This window comes from Rhinichthys klamathensis, unplaced genomic scaffold, assembly GCF_029890125.1.
Source record: "Rhinichthys klamathensis goyatoka isolate OS25496 unplaced genomic scaffold, OSU_Roscu_1.1 h1tg000068l_1, whole genome shotgun sequence".
Taxonomy (NCBI): Eukaryota; Metazoa; Chordata; class Actinopteri; order Cypriniformes; family Leuciscidae; genus Rhinichthys; species Rhinichthys klamathensis.
The window spans coordinates 4,644,861-4,667,454 of record NW_026606611.1 but is presented as its reverse complement, the minus strand read 5'-3'; the positions used below and the strand labels follow the sequence as shown (position 1 = coordinate 4,667,454).

The 22,594-nt window shown below is 39.7% G+C and overlaps 1 protein-coding gene across 1 annotated transcript in view; it reads left to right on the top strand.

The window, feature by feature from the left end:
• The window catches only part of slit3 (slit homolog 3 (Drosophila)), a 199,225-nt gene extending 177,489 nt beyond the window's left edge, over positions 1-21,736 (top strand). Inside the window, exons 29-36 of the mRNA XM_056250333.1 lie at positions 3,759-3,852; positions 4,076-4,213; positions 5,576-5,819; positions 7,233-7,363; positions 17,798-17,952; positions 18,129-18,417; positions 18,501-18,706; positions 20,243-21,736. Coding sequence (XP_056106308.1) covers positions 3,759-3,852; positions 4,076-4,213; positions 5,576-5,819; positions 7,233-7,363; positions 17,798-17,952; positions 18,129-18,417; positions 18,501-18,706; positions 20,243-20,484 — 1,499 coding nt within the window. The 3' untranslated portion in view covers positions 20,485-21,736. The remainder of the gene's footprint in view (positions 1-3,758; positions 3,853-4,075; positions 4,214-5,575; positions 5,820-7,232; positions 7,364-17,797; positions 17,953-18,128; positions 18,418-18,500; positions 18,707-20,242) is intronic.
• The last annotated feature ends 858 nt before the right edge of the window (positions 21,737-22,594 follow it).

Genomic DNA, 22,594 nt, shown 5'->3' with positions numbered 1-22,594 from the left:
ATATGGGGGTTATTACAGCTGATTTCCAGGCATTGGGAAAAAAACTTTGTTCAATAGATAGATTTACCAGATGAGCAATTGGAGTACAAAGGATACTTTTATACTTCTTCAAAAATACACAATCACAAGCAAAAGCATCTTTAGCCTTTGAGTTCTTTAACTTGCCTATGGTTTTAATTATTGAAGATTTTGGCACTTTAGAGATGCTAAACAGTGGCAGAGTATCATTTGCTGGTGTAATGACCCTCTCTCTTATACCAAATCCTTGTGCCAAATCCTGAACTGAATCTATAAAGTAGCTATTAAACATAGAAGAAATTTTATCTTTATCTGTAATTAAGGTTCCATGTACTTTTAATTCAAACTCTTTATTTCTTTTTCTGGTATTCTTTAACACTCTATTAATATTTTCCCAATTTTGCCTACTGTTACCTTTTGAATCATTTATAATATCAATAAAAAACTTTGCCTTTGCCTTTCTCAATTCATTTACAACCTTATTACGTAGCTGTTTAAAAGTTCTCCTATGATGAGCTAACCCTGACTTAATTACAATTTTCAATGCATAATCCCTCTGCTTCATCAAATTCCATATTTGTTCATTAAGCCAGGGCAGATTTTGCTTTTTTTTAGCATGTGTAACACTTTTACTGAACTCATTTTTAACACTATTAACCTTAATCATTAAGCTCCTAGAAGCAACCTCTAAGTCTTGTGTAGAAAGGATCTCACTCCAGTTTAGTTGTTTCAACTGGTTTTCAAACTCATTAATAAACCTCTTTGGTATAATGTTTAAAACCTTATTACTTTCTTGCTGGTATAGGAACCTTTGTTTCGTTAATTTCCTTGATACCATTGTCAAATTATGATCCGATAACCCTGTTAAAAAATTAAATGTTTTAGTTATTCTTTCTGGTTTATTACTAAAAATAAGATCAAGCTGTGTCTGAGATGATGGAGTGATTCTGGTGGGACCTTGTATTAATTGTTTTAGGTCATATTGACTTGTTATATCTTTAAGTTTTTTCCTTTTTGACTTCTCAGTCCAGTTGATATTTAGGTCTCCAACCAAAATCAACTCTTTTTTCCTATCAAATTCTTTCAAAATATTTTTCAAGTGTTCATAAAACATACTAGTTGATGACGGTGGTCTATATATACAAATAACAGTAAATGACATATTGTTAGATAAAATCATTCTTACTGCCATACATTCAATATCCATACAGTTTAGTTCAATTTCATTACAATTTATATGGTCTTTGACATACATCAATAGTCCACCTCCTCTACCAGTCTTTCGATCTTTTCTAAAGATATTGTACCCTGGTACTAGGTATGCTGTCCCCGGCGATGTGACTGTCAGCCATGATTCCGACAAACAAAGAAAATCCAGATTTGAGTCCATAAGTAATTTTTCAAGTTGATCAGTCTTTGAAGCAACGCTTCTAATGTTTAGATGTCCCCCGAGTAACCCTTTAGGTTTTGCGTGCGGATCCCATAAAACTTTTGCATGGTTTGTTGTTTGAAACAGCAGAGGTTTACGTTGTTTATAAATGGGCAATTTTTCACGCACTGTTGGAATAGTTGGAAGCGCTAGAAGCGCATTTACCGGAACCGACTGAATAGAGCACGATGGGTGACTTCGTTGGGACATCTCAGTCATAGGATGACGCAGTTTAAAATCAACAAAGGGCCTACCTTGTCCAGTAGTAGATGCAGCGGCGAGTTGTGAGCCACCACTACAACTAAAGTTAGGCCCAGGATTTTGATGGATATCACCTGCGAGTAGAAGAGTGATAGCAAGATAGCCGACTGATCTCCTCAACTGCCGAGATGTTTTTTCTCTCTCTGTGGATCGAAGCTGTTTTGTCGGAGAAATCCCTTTACCATCTTTCAATAACACGGAGTGGACAACAAACTGGCTACATTGATCGAAGGTAATAACATGCTGTTTACTTCGTCTTGTATGTTGCTGTAGGTTTATTGACCAACAGCAACGCAGAGATAAAATCAGAAGGGCAAAAATATAGCTTATGACTACAGCTTTCTGAATCAAAGTAGTGATCATTTCCCCGTTGATTTTGTAACAAAAATCAGGTTTGTTATAAGTCAGCTTGAGGATGGTGCGGGTTGCACCTGCCTTGCCACAGACGCGTGCCGCCATCTCCAAAATGAACACAGCTCCAAAATGAACACAGCTTTAATAGACTGGTGATGTTTTCTCTCCTTTTTTAACATTGTCCCCATTTACAGTTATACTGGGACTTACTCTACCTTTCAAAAGTTTTTTTTTTCATGGAAATTAGTACTTTTATTCATCAAGGATGCATTGAAATGATAAAAAAAAGTGACATTAAGTTAATGTTACAAAACATTTTTATTTCAAATAAATGCTGTTCTTTCTATTCATCAAAACATTCTGAAAAACAGTATCACAGTTTCCACATAAGCAGCACAACATTGGTAATAATAAGAAATGTTTCTTGAGCATGAAATTAGTATATCAGGGATCATGTGACACTGAAGGATCATGTGACACTGAAGACTGGAGTAACGAATATGAAAATCCAGATTTGTCACAGGAATAAATTACATTTTGAATATATCTATTTGAATATATTTTAAAATGTAATTTATTCCTGTGACGAAGCTGGATTTTCATATTGTGAGTGTCACATAATCCTTCAGTGTCACATGATCTCTAATATACTCTTTTCACAATATTACTGTTTTACTGTATTTTTGATCAAATAAATTTAGTTTTAAATCATACAGAACCCAAACTTTTGAACGGTAGTTTAAAAGTTAGCAGACCGTCAGAAAAATGTTCCAAAATGTCATTATCCAAACTATGCAAGGCAATGTCGTCTCAGCCCCCGTTTAATGTTGAATCTTCACACTTTGCCAAAGGTCAAGTCTCTTAAACATTCATTCCTTCTCCATTGTCATTGTATTTCTGTATGCATTTTAACAGCTGTTGCAAATTCTACTGAAGATTGTTCTGTATTAACCTCAGCCTGTACTAGTCTTACCAACAACATTCAGATTTGATTTAACACTCTACAGCCTGAGCTGTTTGCCAGATTCCAGCCTGTGAGGTGCATGCAGGAAACATAGGCAGTCGTGCGTGACCTGTAGACACCGACTGCACTGATTCCCTGAAGAACACACACAGTTGCTGCAGAAAGGGTCTAGAGGAAATTGGCCTGGCAGCAGACCACCTAAACCTTGTCTCGAGGGCCAGAGCACAAAGAGGGTACATCTGTTTCTGAGCGGCTGCTGCTGTGCCATGCAGCCAGCAACACCAACACAAGTGTGCTGGACAGGAAATGCTAGGAATCTGGGTGAATGAGTGCAGGGATGTGGAGTTTGGATCAGACTACAGCCTGTTGCAAAGCCGGACGTCCTACAGCAGGTGGACGGGAACAGGCAATGTATTGAAGGTTCTGGTTGGCAGTGATTTAGTGCCTTCGATTGGACCCTGCTGGGCTGAGTGCTCAAGAAAGACTTTGCCATCACACAAAGATGTGTTTTCAGTTGAGCCTGGTGGAGAAAAGCCTCACAGTCTAAATGCTGGCAGATGGTGTTAGGGGCGAAAACACCTCAAGGAGGGTCACACATGCTGAATGTTCAGTCAAAGAGCTCCTTTAGCCAACTGTGAGCTTCACCCAGTAGAGGCCCTGAGTGTTTCAGCATGTGATAAAATCCGGACAACTGTTAGAGTGATTTGTTCCTTTTCTTTGTGTGTCTCTTAGGTGATCTGTGTGAGGAGGTGGTTGACCCCTGTCTGCCTGGGTTTGACCTCTGCCAACATGACTCCAAGTGTGTTCCTCTCAGTAAGGGCTACAGGTGAGTGTGTGAGCTCCTCTGGGAAATGGGGTATGGGAGAACACAGAATATAGGTCAGAACTTCACAGGAAAGACAACATGACATGCCTGGAATGGTCAGCAAGTTGTAGCCAGAAGTGTCATCATCACTAGCAAGTAGTATTTAACTCACCTAGTGCCAGAGCTGCACTTTTGCAAGTCATCGCTAGCATCTAAATAGTTTTTTATTGTTTTTTTTTTTCAGGTGTGAATGTTTGCCAGGTTATGTTGGCCAGCAGTGTGAGCAGGATTACAATGACTGTCTGGAGAACAAATGCCAGCATGGGGCAGAGTGTGTCGACGCCATCAATGGATACACGTGTGTGTGTAGGGAGGGGTTCAGGTGAGACACGTGCATTGTTCACACTCAGGTGCGTTTACTTTACCTATGTAAAGGACACAGCGTAGACGTCTGTTGTTTGTTAAGCTAATTATAATTACTAATAATTTCTGAAAATTCAACAAAAAAAATTACAGATGTAGAACTGATGAGAACCGTTTTGGTCTTTTCATTGACTTTTGTTGTTTGAATAATAATAATAACTATTATTGTAACACAGTTCGTTGTTATGGGAAGGAGGAGGCGGGAACCGGCGAACATTTAAAGACTTTAATAACAAAATAAATAAACAAATATAAAATGAAAGTAAAGACAGCAGCCCCTCACGGACGACTGCTGTCACATATAATAAAACAAAACAGCAAATAAAATAGTCCAGGCTTGATCCTCTCTCGTCCTTCACTGTCGTAGCTCCACCTTTCATGCTTCCGCTCCTCCGTTAGAGATATGAACCCGGTGCGTCGCGCAGGTGTCGCCCATCATTAATCACGCCACCGGCCTCGCGCTGTTCTCTCACGGCCCTCGGCCTCTTCCTGCTCACCACAATTATGATTATGAAAGTCTTGATAAATGGTGCAATCACACACACACACACACACACACACACAGCTTCTGTTGGTGCTTTATTATATGCTAGTCTATCATTAAATTATTAGATGCGCAGAAGATGAATTTCCATAGGTCTAATTATAACACTAGCATGTGTGTGTGTGTGTGCACGTGTGGCAGAACAATAGCTCTCTCCCCAGCATCCCTCACTCCACCACAGTTACTGATTAAGGGCCTGATGGTGTCTTGAGCCCAGCATTAATCTGGCTTACCACCCATCCTGACACTCTATCAATATTCTAACACCATCTTCTTCTCCTGTGTGAGTTAGATTTAAGAAAGAAGGAAAGTTCAATTAAAAGTGCTTGAAACATTGTGGTTACCCTTTATTTTACGGTGTCTGTGTTACAGTGTAATTGTACATTTAAGTACTGTGCAATATTAATTAACAATTTTTAGCCATTACTATAGAAACTACATGTAACATGTACAACAAAGACACTGTAAAATAAGGTGTTACCAAATTTGCTTATATATTTCTTTCAATATTATACTTAATATACATTATTCAATAATGATTTCTGAAGGATCATGTGACAATGAAGACTGGAGTAATGGCCATCATATGAATAAATGAATGAATAAATTACATTGTTAAATATATTAAAATGATTATTTTACTGTATTTTGATCAAATAAGAGCAGCCTTGGTGAGCATAAAATACTTAAAAAAAAATAAAGAAAAATACTAATTATTCCGTACTTTTAACCAGTAGTGTAAATGCCTTATATATCTCTCCCTCTCTATTTCCTTAGCGGGTTGTTCTGTGAGAATCATCCACCAATGGTATTGCTCCAAAAGACGAGTCCATGTGATCAATCTGACTGTCAAAACGGAGCCCAGTGTCTGGTCGTGGAGGGAGAGCCCGTGTGCCGTTGTCTACCTGGCTTCTTCGGCATCAAGTGCCATAAAATGGTCACAGTGCACTTCCTCGGCAAAGATACCTACGTAGAGCTCTCCGGCGCCAAGTTCCGACCACCCATGCACATATCCCTCCAGGTACACCTGCAACCACTTCCTGTAATGCTTAACAGTAGGTCCCAGATCAGTTTCTGTAATATAGACTTCACATATCACTAGCCTCAGGACAGTCCGCATATCAACCAAACTCACATCAGCGGCCATGAGAAGCCATCTGCCTCTCTGTCAACTATTCTAGGTCTTTTTATTTTCGTCCGCAGTGCACGGTTTAAGCCAGCTATGGCCTCTCTGACATTATGCGAATGTCACCTCTTGTCCACCTGTGTGAATAATTCCTCTCCTGAGGACATATATTATGGTAATAGAGGTTGAGCTGGGCTGTTATCCGTTGCAATCAGGGGTACTGCGTGACCGCTAGATCTGCTACAAATGAGCCTATATCTTCTCACTGTCGAGAGGGCACACTAATGTTAATTAAAGAAGGAGAAATTAAAAAGAGCTCAGTAGATGTTTATCTCCTTGTGGACGTCGGCATCTCTCAGTTTCAGTATCTCTTAGCACATTTGCATATCGAGTGGCCTTTGTGAGTAAAGTAATAGTGCATTGGTTATACTCAGTGTTGCTTTCTAAACCAAGTCTGAATTTTTCGCAAGAAAACATGAACAATGAGGTTTGAAAATGAAACATCTGTATGTTTTCACATACTTTACCTTTAATTGTCAAAAAAAACAAAAAAAAAACAAACAGGATTAAATATTAAATTAAAAATAGAGACACAAATTTTAGCCCAGTAAAACGTTGTTGTTTGGATTAAACATTTTGGACTTTTCCATTAAGTCAAATCTAAGAGAACAACATTATTTCATCTTTAGACTTGATGCCAAATATTTCAGAATATGTTACACTTTCGCTCTCTTCAGTCACATCAGACTGAGCGTGAACGGGCCCCTAAAAGGCAACATGCAGAGGCCGGGCACTTGGGAGCAGCAAATATAGAAAAGCAATCAAATTAGGTTGCTTTTTTATCTCCAGCGTTCTTAGTAAAACTGTGCTAAACAGTGTTAATGACTTGGTCCTCCTGTGACATATCCACTGACAGAAACCGAAAACAGGGACACATTAACTGCTCATATGTCTCCAGGCTATGAGTGTAAGCAGTCCACTCGATCTCAACTGATGTGTAGAGAGGCTTCTACACTCCATAAGCCATCAACTGTCCTCCCGCCCTACTGCTTATATATAAACGTGAGCTGTTTTCCATCACAGCTTGCTCGCAGGCGTATCGTTTGATGCCCTCGACTAAACAGGGAGTTAAGTGCCAGGCCTACGGCGGTTCTCTCGGTGTGCATGTTGTGTTGAAATAGTGTTCTTATCGCGCACTCTTGATTGTTTTCTACATCCTTCTTTTACTTCTTCAAAAGTATTCCTGCTGTTCTCCTTCACTAATCTTTTGCTGTCTATTTCCCATTTTCTGCCTCTCTGACTTTGTAGGTGGCCACTGATAAGGACAATGGCATTCTGTTGTATAAAGAGGACCATGACCCACTCGCCTTAGAGCTGTACCAGGGACACATTCGTTTGATCTATGATGTTGCCAAGTACCCCCCAACCACAGTGTACAGGTGAGTAGACACACACACACACTATTTTAAGGCATCCTACACTCTCACATAATATGTGTGATAAGTGTACCTTTTGGGGCACAATACTTTTAGGGGCAGTACCCTCAAAGGGACAACTTTGTACATTATTTACCCTCAAAGGAATCATAGTAGTACCTTAGCAGGCAGTACTCTAAGGTGCTAATAAGCACTTGTTAGGGGTAAATACAACAAAGTTGTCCTTTTAATGGTACTGCAGGGAAGTACGATCTGTATTTTTAACAAAAGCCCTGAAGCTGTCAAAAGTTTTATGACACATTTTACTGTACGCATTCCTGCTGACTTTTGTTGAAAAAAGATAAAATTTTTGCAGATTTTTTCATGTGAGTGTAGGCTCTCTCGACATAATAGGTAGCATAATTATGTTACCCCTTAAGGCGGGCAAACACAATGCGATTTTCGTCCGTTTTTGAGCCAAATTCTGACTTGTGTGACTTGTGTGTTTTTCGGGTCGGGACGATTTTCAGCTTTGTCGTGCGTCGTTTGTCATGCAGGGAGAAACGAGAGGCGATTAACCTCTCCCGACCCGCAATCGGATGATCGGATGAATTTCTGGCATGTCAGAAATTTTGGTCGCTCCTCGTGACTATATCGCACAGTTGAAGCAGAGCTACGAACCGATTGCCCTAAACTCAGTGTTTTTTCCCCTCACTGCGCCTGCGCGAAAACAGAAGTTTTACCATTTCATCTGCAGCAAGAAAGATAACGAAAAGAGGGAGATCTTTAAGTTCTGTAGCTCAAACTAGCAACAAATTACTGTTGCTTAGCTCCAGTTCGTGTTGCAAAATGGACTAACCATATATTACCCACGTCTTCTAAGCCACCTGCGATGTTGGTCTATCTACACCGTGCCTCTTAATTAATTTGTTAAATTATGTTTTTGAAATAAAGCTGTTTTTAATTTTCATTGATGACTAATTATTGCAGTCTTCTGACATATTATAGACTGTTAATAATTTTAATTATATGCCTATAATTCATTGTAATCGACCTAAATGTTTTAGACAATTTTCAATGATGAGGAGTAAGCTTCTATGTTATATTTTTTTATCCTCACAGCTATGCGGTGATGCGCTATGAAATTATTACTTGGCAAATTAATTATAATAACCAATCAATTTAATAATAAAAGTAGCCTTCCCTAAGAATAATAATAATACAATAATACTAATAATATTTTAATACATAAATTGGAAATGCTAAATCATCTTGATATTGATAGCTGATGCTTGTTTTGACAATATCTCTGGATACACAATATCGTCTATTGGTGCAACCCGGCACGGGGGTTTATCGCACATATTTCACACGTATGATTTTCCCTAAGTCGTCAGCTGCCTGTGTAGTTTAGTAGGTTTGTACCAACACAATCACACTTCTGTTCTACACAATAAATAAACCCATACAGCTAGCTGTTTTTGCTGCCCCATAATTTAGACCAGTCTAATCTATACCACTCTAAATTATTTCCATACATCAAAAATACACACTCATTCATCTTCCATAAAAATGATTGAGTTTCAAAGGAGGCACCCTGCTCTCTTTCAGAATAGTTTGAGGTGAAAAAGGCGTGTTTGTGGGTACGTTTGCTCCCTGTTCTCAGGGAAGTTTAATCCCTGTAAGCTCATGGCACATCATAAAACCATATAGGAGCCCCGGGTTTACATGACTTGAATCTGCCTCAGGCGAGAGCTTGCTTCTCTGGTCTGTTCCCATGTGAACGCTTCTGTGCTGCAGCCGCCATGATTTCTATGCTCATTGGAGCCCCCATAAACACAGAGCTCTTAGCCCTCACCTTCTGCCCTTTCAGCAGACAACTGGCTTGTTGAGTCTGGAGCAGATGGTGCCTGACTCCGGCCTGGTGGGTCACTGCGGATGTCATTAAGCTTGCACAGGCTCTGTAATGGGTTTCAAGAGCCCAGATTCAAGCTTTTAAATCCAGTCTACACACAAACAATGAAAGCCTACAGTTTCAAAGCATTTCTAGATAAAAATCGGCATTCGTGTCTATGTCTGTTAAGAATGGGTATGTGGCATATATCAGGATCTACGTCTGCAGAAGCAGAGTGTGAACATTTGTGACTGGCAGCTGTTTTAGCAGGCAGTAGAAGTGAACAGCGGTGATCTGGGTGCCTGCCTGCTTGATGACTTCGTATTGATCGTTCCTGCTGCATAGGGCCACTCTTCCCTTCTGTCTGCAGCAAGGGCTGAATCGATTGCTGTATGAGGGAGTCTCAGCATGGAAAATAACATTTCAACCAGATTCCTTGTCTTTGCAGACCAAGGATGCATACGATTAAAATTAGAAACACCAGAATTAACTGCATGTATTTAGAGCAATTGCACTTTTTTGACATTTTATTTAGAGGAAGAAAAAGAGTGGAACAGACCGAACATACATTTCCCATATGAGCATCATAGCTCAAAATGTCTGTAGCATGGGTGCTAAAAACTAAATTATGACTCCAAAAACATGGCTTTATTTTAAGGCCTTGTCATTGCCACTATTGTTCCCAGAATTGGTTAACTCTGCAGCCATCTTGAAATGTAGGCAATTGGCATACAAGTACAGATATAATATATCATTCATTTTGCTTCCTTAGCTAAACCCTGCTAAAAAAAAAATCCAGGAGAGATGAGCACCATCTATGAGCACCAGCACTTAATTCATGGGTGTCCAAACCTGCTCCTTGAGGGCCAACGCCTTGCAAAGTTTAGCTCCACCTTGCCTCAATACACGTGCCTTGAATTTTCTAGTATGATTGAAGTCCTGGATTAGCTGGTTCAGGTGTGTTTGATTAGGGTTGCTAAACTCTGCAGGATTCTGGCCCTCCAGGAGCGGGATTGGTCATCCCTGGCTTAATGTGTCATAGCACATGTATTAACTGCTAGACCAGGACTCCATTGTGTACTTGAACAGTTCAATTAGTATGCAGAGGTCTGACTGAATTAAGTAAATTTTGATGCCAGGCTTTTTGTAGACCATTAGACCCTAGTAAATCCAAGATCATGGCACCCTCAGTTAATCATAGATCTCCAAGCCTGCTCCTTGAGGGCTAACATCCTGCAGAGTTTAGCTCCAACCCTAATCAAACACACCTGAACTAGCTAATCAAGGTGTTCGATGTATAACAGGTGTGTTGGAGCAGGGTTGGAACTGAAGTCTGCAGGAAGGTAGCCCTCCAGGAGCAGGGTTGGCTACCCCCGTCATAGATCCATGCTCACCCTCTAATTATCTTGTTTTTCCCCAAGTGACATTATGATGTGTGGCTTTGGCATGTCTGCAACACATTGTCTTGGGGTAAAGAACAGAGTTCACATGTGAGGAGAGGAAGTGCAAGGAGAGAAATTATACTTCCATCTTAATTTAGCTGACTTGGCCATGGCACTACACGGCACACCCCGGTCTGGCAAACATGCTCCTGAGGTCTCCATGTCATAGTTAGTGCTAACAATGTGGAACCAGAGCTAACAGAGCTCCTGAAGAGCCAGCTGCTCAATTTGTAACTCGTCCTACGCCACAATGCTTGGACGTGGGTGCAGCATATGGGCAGATCCCTTGCTTTGGTTTTCCCACCATGGAAGCTGCCGTTTTGAGGCTGTGGTTGGAGCATTCCTGAGCCTAGTCTGGTTCAGTGGCTCTCTGCGGGTGCTTGACTTCAAATGTGGAACTGGGTCATAAAGACTCTGTGGGGCGAAGATCAGAGGGGAAAAACTGAAAGATTCCCACACCATCTGCAGGTCCCACTCAGCTCTTCTTACACCTTGCCCCTGCTGAACTTCAGCGAGAGAAGAGATCCCTGACAGGAAAAACAAGGAAATATTATGAAGAAAATGGAAAAGGTGAGAGGGAAAGGGAGGTTCTGGGCAGTGGGAAAGAAGACAGATCAGACCCCAGAGAGATGAAGAGTGACTGAGAGCCAATGAAGAGTGGAGGACACTTATCTCTGCAATGTGATCCTGCCTCGATGGAAGGTGTGGGTGAGGGGAGAAGAGAGATGGAGGGACTGATATATGCACTGGGGAGGAGAGTGAAGGAGGCTCTTAACTAGCAGTAATGCCTCATTACCATGAGATGAATGCTTAGGTCCATGCAGCGTGTTAATGTGCTGCCCTTTACTAAATGTCACGCTAATCTGAGTATTAGTTTAAGCAGCGGCGTGGGCAGTTCCTCAGCAGAAGCGTCGGTTTGTGGAAACATCGCAGGAAATTGAATGAGAATGTTAGAATTGCAGTGTTCCCTGCCCCCAGCTCCTCAGCGTGGGCTCGCCATCCTGCACCACACCTAACCACAGATCTAAAAGCAGCTAATGTTTGGCATGTCAACTGGGTTTAACGCTGAACAGTGCTAGGATGTTTGGGGAAGGGTCAGAGTATGTTTTTAAGGCCTGTTTTCGTTTCACCCGCACTAAGTTCCTGTGTGAGCAGAATGTCTGAATGGAGGGAAAGTAGTGGTAATTCAGCCTGAGTAAGATGAGTAAGTAAGATGAGTGTTTCCTTGGGTTGGAGAAGACCAAATGGTTGTGGTGTTGTAAGAATGGCTTGGCTACGTGCGACAACGCTAATACTATAATAGCAGAAAGAATAGTCAAAGCTGAGGGATGCTAATGCTAACTGTCCACACACAAAGATTTAGTGTAGCATTAGCATAGGCCTACATAATTTACATTTACGCATGTGGCTGATACTTTAATACAAAGACTTGTGTTGCATTCAAGGTCAGCTCTTGCATTCCCTGACAATCGAACCAATGACAGTGGCGCTGCTAGTGCCATGCTTTACTGTTTGAGCTTTAGGAAGGCTACATTATTCTCTTCCCAAGGATGAGACTCTTGTCCTTTGCTACTTACAAATGTTTTGATGTTAGCGCTTTACTTCAGTCCTTATGTAAAGCAAAGCTATTGGTTCCACCCCATGATATCGTAAATGCTACATAACCTTGCTTAGCAATTCACGCTCCAAAAAGGCGTAATTGACATTACATCTGCAGTCTGTTACTCGTAGCTAGTGTAAGCAAATGATAGTGCCGTGTAATTGAATCTGGAAAATGTAAATATGTCTACAGGTCTGCTGATCTAGATAACTCTCCAAGATGAAGGAGTCTGTAATAGTTCCTAACTTTGTGTATGTGTCATTTATAATGTGGTTTTGCTCAAGGAAAAATAGAATATTTTATTTTCAGCTGACAGGAAATTGACTTCCCCTCGTGTGAGAGGGGTGACATGAGGTTGCTGAAATCTTCCACGGGTTTCTGTTTGTTTTTATTGAGTTCCATAATGGGCTGCTTGAAGCTAATATGCAGGCTAGTCGCACATCAAAGACACTCCACCTTCTCAACCCCCCATTCTAAAAATATTATGGCCTCAGGATATTTTCTGTCTGTCAGAATATGAACAAAAGGCCAATAGTTGCAAGCGCTTTGCTACATCTTGAGGAGTTGTTTTCTACTGCCCCCTAGTGGTGCTAGACCTTCACTGCATAGATTCAAGAACATTTTGTCAGTTCCAAATGAAGGCTTCTGTCTCCCATAGTGAGATTTATGTTCTGATTAAGTCTGTTTTCATTCTTGTAATAGACCCTTCCTCTTCGTTCCATTACATTCCCACTCTCACCACCTTTTCCACAAAATACTCTTCCGATTTCCTTCCCAGCCAGCATGTAGGCCCCCAGACCGACTTAATGAAAGACGGCTGTCAAAACCAGAGACAATGGATGAAAATGTCCTTATATTATAAAAAAAGTTGTTCATCTCTGGTGGTACTGATGTATCAAATGGACGGGCTTGAGATGTTTGGGGGGACTCAGCCGGCAGACAATATAGTGTTTGTTGCAAAAGCCTATTTTGAAACAGGAATTGAATTATGGGCCTGTAATGCAAACCACACGTGTGCCTGTGTTGGGTCTTTGTTCAGCCAAGACCTCCGTGAACCGTACCCCCTATATCTGGGGACACTGATCTCTCTCCGCACCTATGGCCTCAGCATTTCAGCAATGGAAATGTGCATTGCAAGCCAGCGCAAATACTAGCTGCCTGCCCACAAAGCAACAATTAGTTCATTTTAATGCTAGCCTTTGTTTGCTTAATATATTTGCTGGCAATGCTCTGTTGTTTTAGGTGTTTTACTACATATATACGTAAATATATTAGATACAAATAAATGTTTTCATTCATTCATTTATTTTTTCCCCCAAAGACAGAAAAAGAGGAAAACCTTGTTTAAGGCTGAGGGGAGATTAAGATATACTCTACTCACCGCAATATCATTTCTTTCACCCCCTTCTCCTCTCCCTGTTGGTCTCTGGGCTTCTTTGCCAAACCACTGTCTCTAGCTGTCTGTAACTGCTTGCGCTGCATCCAGCAATAACTACTACAATACAGAACCAGGGTTTCTACAGCCGAGCAGACTGAATTCTCATGATCTATTGTTAGTTCAGAGGATAGTGATAAGTTCATAACCTTAAATCTCACCTTTAAACAAAAGACAATCCTAGAAGTCAGCAGAATCTGGGCCAAACAGCTCGCTACAGTCACTGCAATGTCAGAAACAGGGAAAAATCACCCAGCTGTGCCGGTCAGAGCACGCTGTCATGGTCTATGAGATGTTTCATGGAGGTTTCATGGAACTGAGGAACAAACGGCACTCTTCAATGGTTTAAAAATGACCGTGTGAAACAGAATCGCTCTCAGGCGTTCGCACAGTCACAGTGCCAAACTCAGCAGGATGTGATTTGAGCGTGCTAACTCAAAGAAAGAGTGAACTTATGGCCAACACAAGCTCTCCTTTTCCCACAACATAAGCTCTCCCCATGTCAGTGCCAAATTCACTGGAAATACACCTGACGGAGTGTAATGTGGAAACCATAGCATTTTCAGGCAGTGGGGAGATATTCAGTATTGCATATTCAGGCTTTTCACTTGGACTTAAAACAATACTTTAAAAAGTTAATTTACCCCAATGGTGACATGATACGGTCAGTTAAAACTGCCGCTAAGGCTAATTTAATAGCTAGCATTTTGTGTATACTAAATACACACATTTAAATAATATTTTTGCAAAATGTGATTAAATATAAGCTTGATGGGAAATGGCGTCATTTCCCCCCTTGGGGGGGGATGCGTGGGATTTCCCCCTTTCTGGTCAAAGTATCCCTGCCTCTGCTTAAATGTATCCCCCCTTCAAAGTGATCAGTGCTACTACAATAGTAGCGAGACGGATCACAAAACTTATCACGGGTCCGTGGTTTGAATAAAGTCAATTTTATTTTAAAATGGGCTCCTTCGGCTGGCTCTGGTATAGCGGCCGCAGCCTCTCTGTAATCACCTCTCTGCAGGCTTGCTCAATGTCCCGCCCACGGCGCTATCTGATTGGTTACTCCTCACGAGTAATAGCCTATCAACACTTGCGAGACTGAGGCGTTTAGCGCGGTATACGCGAATTGACAGATCTGTCATCTGTCTTTTCTATCATTTCATTGTAGCTCAGCATCGCGATGTAACGTTAACGTTGTTACTTTAACAGTAGTACAACTGTTTCTACTGTGATGGTTTAACTTTACAATCAATCCATCGTTCAACAGACTGATAGAAGTAGCCTAGCCTAAACTAAGTAAAGCGATGTAATGTGAACTGTCAGTGCGATAGAACAATAAAATCCGAAATGGACCACCCACTGGAAAGCTGCGGATTTTCCCACAGGAAAGCAGAAAAAGACTGTTTTCCTAGTATGATGCAACTTACTATAGGCCTACACTATAGCCTATTTATGTTTAAGTTGACACTACGTTGTGCCATTTAATTTTGCCATTCATAAATAAGTGTTTTGACATGTCAAGCCGAGTGGCACTATCCATGGTAGCTACTGGGAGGGGGATTTAATTATTGCGTGTTTTTTCGTTGTGCGTGATCACCGTACTACGGAGCCCGGGAAGTCACCTGTGGGGAAAAAAAAACAATCCGAGGCGACGGTTTTGCAATCCGTCCCCTCAGTTTATAAACTGTTCTCACGAATTCTTAAACTGTTCCCTCGGTTTAACAATTCGTGCCTACGGATTAATAAACCGTACCCACGAGTTCCTAATCCGTGCTCTCAGATTTGTAAACCGTGCCCTCAGTTTTTGCAATCTGTACCCACAAATTCATAAACCGTGCCCACGCTTTCGCAATCCGTACTCACGGGTTTGTAATCCGTACTCACGGGTTTGTGGCTCGTCCCCCAGAGTGTGCCGCGTGATTCAACCAGGCCTCCTGTTTAGATGCGGGATGCATTGTTTTTAAAAGGACTTCACATACAATATATATATATATAACACAAACACAAAGTTATAGGCCTATAAAAATAAAACATTCATAAATTGTTTTATGATTAACATATTCCTGTCTTAAGTGAACTCATTTAGTTATAAACGCAAATAATAGGCCTAATAATAATAATTAGGCTATTATTATTACATTTAGGCTACATATTTAGATATAAGACGCTTTTATCAAAAAAAGAAACAAAGCAATTCGTCAAATGTCAGTCATAAAACAGGTTAGACAATAATACAGGGCTGAGATTATCATAAATAAACACAAGATTTTGACGCATATCCAAGTGTGTGTGCACAAAAAATAAATACCATTGACTTTTTGCCTTTATTAAACATTTAAAATTTTCGCAAATTAATATGGAAAAAAAAATAGATTTTACTTTCTAAAAACTATATTTTGCCCGCAGTGCTAAATGAGAAGAACATGTCTCTGGAACCATAAAGAGAGATGATTTATAGGTGATTTATAGGCTAATCATAATAAATGTTTCTGAAAAATAACGATGGATTTGTATTGTTTAAATGAACAGTTTTCTAGTGACGGGCTAAACATATCTCCATCTCCGCTGTAAAGGATGCACCTTTAGAGAAATGCAGCTTTCGATTCTAATTTGTTCGTTTAAAAGTGGACATTTCAAGCTTTATATAGGCTTTTGTTTCAGTTCATTTATGAGACGCGCTCCGGAGATCATGAAAGCGCGCCTGATTGTTTTATTTTATTTTACAAATACACAACGTTTTCTTGTTATTGTGAGTTTACACAAATAAAAGTAGTTGCAAATAATGTATTATGTATAATGTATTTTTTCTGTATGACCAGAAATGCTAGATTATTTTAAGTTGTTCCACTGTTGATAGGAACATGCAAGCGTTTGCAGACGCGGCTCAGTGACATGCAGTGCGCGCTCCACACAAACACTTGGATATGCGTTAAAAACCTGTGTTTGTTTGTTATAATCTTAGCCCATGTCTAAGACTGACATTTGACGAATTGCTTTGTTCTTTTTTTTTTCTTTTTTTTTTGTGGATAAAAGAGTCTTCTAAATAGGCCTATAGCCTAAATGGATTTGATAGCTAATTATTATTTGCGTTTATTACTATGAATGAGTTCACCGAAGACAGTAATATGTTTAGCCTAACATAAAATAATTTATAACTTATAACCAAATCTTTTATGTGTTATTATTATTTTATTTATTTTCTTCCCTTATTATACTGAGCTTTTTCCTCTAAAAAATTGACTTTAAAGATAAAAGTTGCCTATAGGCTAAACTCAGTTATAAATGCAGTTTTCTTTAGAAAATGCAAGAAATTATCCATTTAAAAAAGGGTTTTAAAAACAATGCAATGCATCCCGCATCTAAACAGGAGGCCTGGTTGAATCACGCGGCACACTCTGGGGGACGAGCCACAAACCCGTGAGTACGGATTACAAACCCGTGAGTACGGATTACAAACCCGTGAGTACGGATTACAAACCCGTGAGTACGGATTGCGAAAGCGTGGGCACGGTTTATGAATTTGTGGGTACAGATTGCAAAAACTGAGGGCACGGTTTACACATCTGAGAGCACGGATTAGGAACTCGTGGGTACGGTTTATTAATCCGTGGGCACGAATTGTTAAACCGAGGGAACAGTTTAAGAATTCGTGAGTACAGTTTATAAACTGAGGGGACGGATTGCAAAACCGTCGCCTCGGATTGTTTTTTTTTTCCCTACAGGTGACTTCCCGGGCTCCGTACTGTTCATATAAGCTATTAGAGTAAAAATATTGCGTTAGACTAGCTACTTCATGAGATAATAAGAAAAAAGATTTTACAATTCCAGCAAATGCAGTGAAGTTCATGTTCTCATGATTTATTTTTATGAATAAAACTTTTTCAAAACATCCCCCCCTCTGTTTTTTTCACAAATCGCACCCTGTATATACATATATATATAACTATTATTTATTATTATTAAATTATACATGTATTAATATAATTATACATTTATATACTACTACTATATTATATAAATATTATTATTAAATTATATAAATGTAACAGATTTACATTTTTGTCTGTCTTCTGCTTTCTGCCAGTGTGGAGTCCGTGAATGATGGTCTTTTCCATATGGTGGAGGTGCTGATCCAGAATCAGACCCTGAGTTTGGTGGTGGATAAAGGGGCACCAAAAAGCCTGGGCAAACTGCCCCGCCCCCCTGCTGTGGACCACAACACACAACTCTATATAGGCGGTAAGAGTCAAAGACACCGCAGTGTATTTCAAAGGTTTCATAGTGGCTTGCTTTGAGACACACAAAATGCTGTCCAAATGTTTGAATACATTGTAATGTAAAGCATTTGCAGGCCCTCTCTATATTGTATGTGTGTGTACGAGTGTGTTAATATTTGCCTGTTGTTCATATTTTAGGGGTTCCCTCTCTGATTGACACGGCAGGCCTGCGACCGGGTCCAGACCGTCCATTCCAGTCTTTTAACGGCTGTATTCATGACGTCCGGCTCAATGGGGAACCCCAAGACCTCGGCGGTGGACGGGCAGGGGTTGATGGCGTCCTGCCGGGCTGTCACTCATGCGGCGTTTGTGTTCAGGGGGCCTGCAGACAGAGAGGAGAGGCAGGGGTGACCTGCGAGTGTCCCACCGGCCACAACGGCCCACTGTGTGAACAGATGACCTCCCAGAGCCCCTGTCAGAGCAGCAGGTACACAAACACGCATGTACACAAGCACTCACGGTTGTGCGTATCTTGTATCAGGCAGTAATACCCTCTCTCTTCTTGTGCAGGTGTGTGCATGGTGTGTGTGTGCCTAAAGGCTCCTCATACAGCTGCTCATGTGCAGATGGATACTCTGGCCAGTCCTGTGACAGACGGGAGGAGTCCGCCGCATGTAAGGGGCAGCACTGTGTGCACGGAGAGTGCAGAGCGACGGAGAGCGGAGAGCCGGTTTGCCACTGCCAGCCCGAGTACAGCGGGCCGACCTGTGAAACAGGTGAGACACAGCACTGCAAAACATATGCATTATTCTTGATCAGAATTTAAAAGCTTGCTACTTATACCACTTAAAAACAAGATCATTAATAAATGTTTCTGGTCCTAATGTGCACAATTCATCAGTGCACGTTATTTTACAGGGAAATTATTTTTTCCATAATCTTCCAGCTAGGTTGTGTTTACACTGCTATCTATCTTTTCTTTTGTTATATTCTTTCGGTTTGTTGATCCATTTACCAATAGTTATTTAGTAAGATGATGATCCACACTGAAATACTTTGCTGATCTCATAATCTTAAGAATTGTAAAATGTAGCCTACTCTGCTTTTCAGATGACTATTTTCATCCAAACTGTATTGGGTGAAGAATATTACAATAACATCACATACAATAATATCTCATTTCAACAGAGCGCAACAATAATAACCATAATTTTTATGTGGTTGTTCTTTTTCTCCATATGATCTCCATGAGATCTCAGAAAGTAAAAACAAGAAATTAGCGTACTACTTGTATTCAACAAGAATGCATTAAGTGCATTAAAAGTGACAAAGACTCACACTGTTACAAAAAAAATCTATTTCAAATAAATGCTGTACTTTTGAACTTTCTATTCAAAGAATCCACAAAAAAACTGTCTCATGGGTTTCACAAAAATATTAAGCAGCACTATCATTAACATTGATCATAAGATATGTTTCTTGAGCCGCAAATCAGCATATTATTATAATTTCTGAAAGATCATGTGACACTGAAGACTGGAGCAATGATGCTGAAAATTCAGCTTTGGCATCACAAGAATAAATTACATTTCAATATATATTAAAATAGAAAACAGTTATTTGAAATTGTAATAATATTTCACAATATATATATATATATATATATATATATATAATTATTTGTGTATTTATAATTATTTATGTATTTTTTTATTTTATGATTATTTTATTTACTTTTTTTTTTTTTTTTTTTTGATTTCATTAACTTTCATCACTTTATTTTATTTATTAGTTTTCTTTTATAAATTCTGTTACCTTGCTTGTTTGTTCATTGATTCACTTGTACGTTCTTGCAGTTGATCCGTCATGTATTTTTATTTTTTTGGATCAAAATTCAGATACTTAGCAACCATGGCAGGACTTTAGCTTGAGTTTTTGTTTCTCACAATAACCTGCGTGACACCAGGTCAAAGTGCTCTGCTCTAGGGTCATATTGTTCTCGTAGTTTCCCTGACAGACAGCTGTGGGAACAACAGATCAGCAACACTGCATCTGAATAAAACAGAAAGACGGGGTGAATGAGTAAATAATATATTTACTGTATTTCAGATCAAATAAATGCAGCCTTGGTGAGCATAAGAGACTCCGGGCTCAGTTAAATGCATTGCAAATGCTGTTTCATTACCATGCCGCACAGAATCCAGAAGAGTGAAGCAACAAGTCAATCTGTGACCTGAAAGTCCTTATGTTTATTAATATATTATATAACTGCTTTATCTGATGGCCTGTCCTCTGTCCCCTCCTCCACACAGAGGTGACGTGCCAAGGAGAGATGGTTCGCGAGCTCCTCAAGCGTCACATGGGTCATAAAAGCTGCACATCCACCAGTAAAATCCCCCGGGTGGAGTGTCCTCACGCCTGCCACTCGGGCCTGTGCTGCGCCCCCACCAAGAGCCGGAGACGGAAGGTCAGCTTCAAGTGCTCCGATGGATCGTCCTTTTCCGAAGAGATCGAGACCACCGTGGAGTGCGGCTGCACAAAGTGCCTATTGTAATAGTAGAGCGGAAGATGGAGCGCAAAAGAAAATATATTGTAAAATAAACAAAACACAAATAGAACTTATTTTTATTAAGGGATGTTTTTTTTTTTTTTTTAAAGAAAGAGACTGTTTTTATGATGTTGCTTATATGTGTCAGATGAAAAGTAATTTTTGTATCGTCAAAACAAAAAAACACACAGATTAACATTCCTGAAAATATATGAATTATATAAATATGTATAAATCTATATAAATGTACAACCTAACCTTAAGAATTAATTTGGTCTGTGTATTGCATGTCTATTGTGAAGTGTGAGCGCAGAGACTTTTTGCTGGAGAAGTAGGTGGGCTGAAATGAGCCTGTGTAGCCAATCAGGGGAGGACTGTCTAGACTCTCTATCACAGGAAGTGGTGAGCCAACTTCCTGTGCTCTTGTGGCAAAAAAAAAGAAAAAAGGAACTGCTTCCAAACGGACCTCAGAGAACTCGCCTGCAGATTTCAAGGACAGAGCTTCCAGTGGGATGGGCTGATATTTTGTACTTTGGGTGTTTTATGTTTTGTTTTTTTTGCTTTGGTCCATCAGAGAAAGACGTGGAAAGCTCATCGGTGTGGCTCTGGTTTACAAGCTGCAACTCATCCGAGTGAATTGTTTGCATGACTGCATGGAAAAGTTAAATGTGAACTTGTGACATGCTGCGGTCATGCAGTAAAGCTATTGTAGTAACTATGATAGTTACCTGCTCTAAATCTGTTTTACTTGTACAGTTAAACTCCACATGCATTCTCATTGTCACAGCATCGGCAGGTGATACAGGTTACCGCATCTCTGGTGCAAAGCACTTCATACTGACGTAGTATTCCGTCATAACCGTCCTTTACTAAAATATTAAATGCAAATATATTACACCCATTACTACTGTATTGGTTTATGTGTACCATTTTTGTTTGTTCGTTTTTTTTTTTCATTATTTCTTACTCAGAGAGAGCGAGGTCTATAGATTTTCCAAAGGAAAAGCTAATCAGTGTTAATGAATTTTCAGCCTCGTTCTTCGCCCCCGTTCGCCACATGCTGTTGAATAAAGGTACAAGCAGATTTAGGAATCTCCAGTGAACAATGTAACTGAGCTTGTGGAAGAAGTGTCATGTTAGCACCACTAATCAGAAGACTGGTGGTTATACGGTTTTCTAATAATGTTTTGTTAAATATGAATTAGAGAGTGGTGATTAACTTACAGTGAATGTTGAATTAAACTTGTAATGAAATACAGGGTTGGACTTTTTGTGGTTCTTTTTTTGTGTACGTTTTTTTTTTTTTTACCTCGTAAATTTGAACTTCAGGTTCAAAACCTGAAACCAGTATCGAGTTCAAAAAAGAGAAGAAAAGAATCAATCGTTTGTTGGTCAAATAAGATAAAGAGTGTAATTTAAATTTCTCTGTTAAAATAATTGTTCCCTTTCCAGTATTATAGTCAGACAACACAGTTCCCTAAAGAGTAATCACTGTGGCTCTCATACTTCCCTCGGGTCATTTTGACCCGAAACTCTTTTTATTTTTATTTATTTTTTATTGAGTGTTCATTACAGTGGTCCATAACCCTAAAAAATGCTTAAAATTTAAACTAAACTTTACCAAAAAGATTTCATAATGTCTACATGTGTATCTGAATCAATGCATACTGAAAAGATGAACTAAAGAATTGACTTTAGGACCCAGTGGAACAGCTCATTTACTCCAAATAGAGCTATAAGGCCATCTAGTGGCAAAAGCCATGAACTATCATATTATTTTTTTTTGTTCCTCAAGAGGTAGTAAGAGACACCCAAATTGACCCCATATGAGATATTTTGAGCTGGTTATGTATTGAAGAGTTATTTTGAATTTAATTTGAAAGAATGTGAAGAATGTGCTTAGCCTTAAATTATAATATTTATTGATACAATAGTTCACCTTTCAATTCAATTCACCTTTATTTATATAGCGCTTTTTACAATACAGATTGTATCAAAGCGCTTCACAGTGATAACATGAAAACAATGTAACAAAAACAATATAACAATATAACAAAGTTTGTTTCTAAAAGAAAATTGCGTCAACGTCCACCTAAGTAAGGCAGATCATTAATAT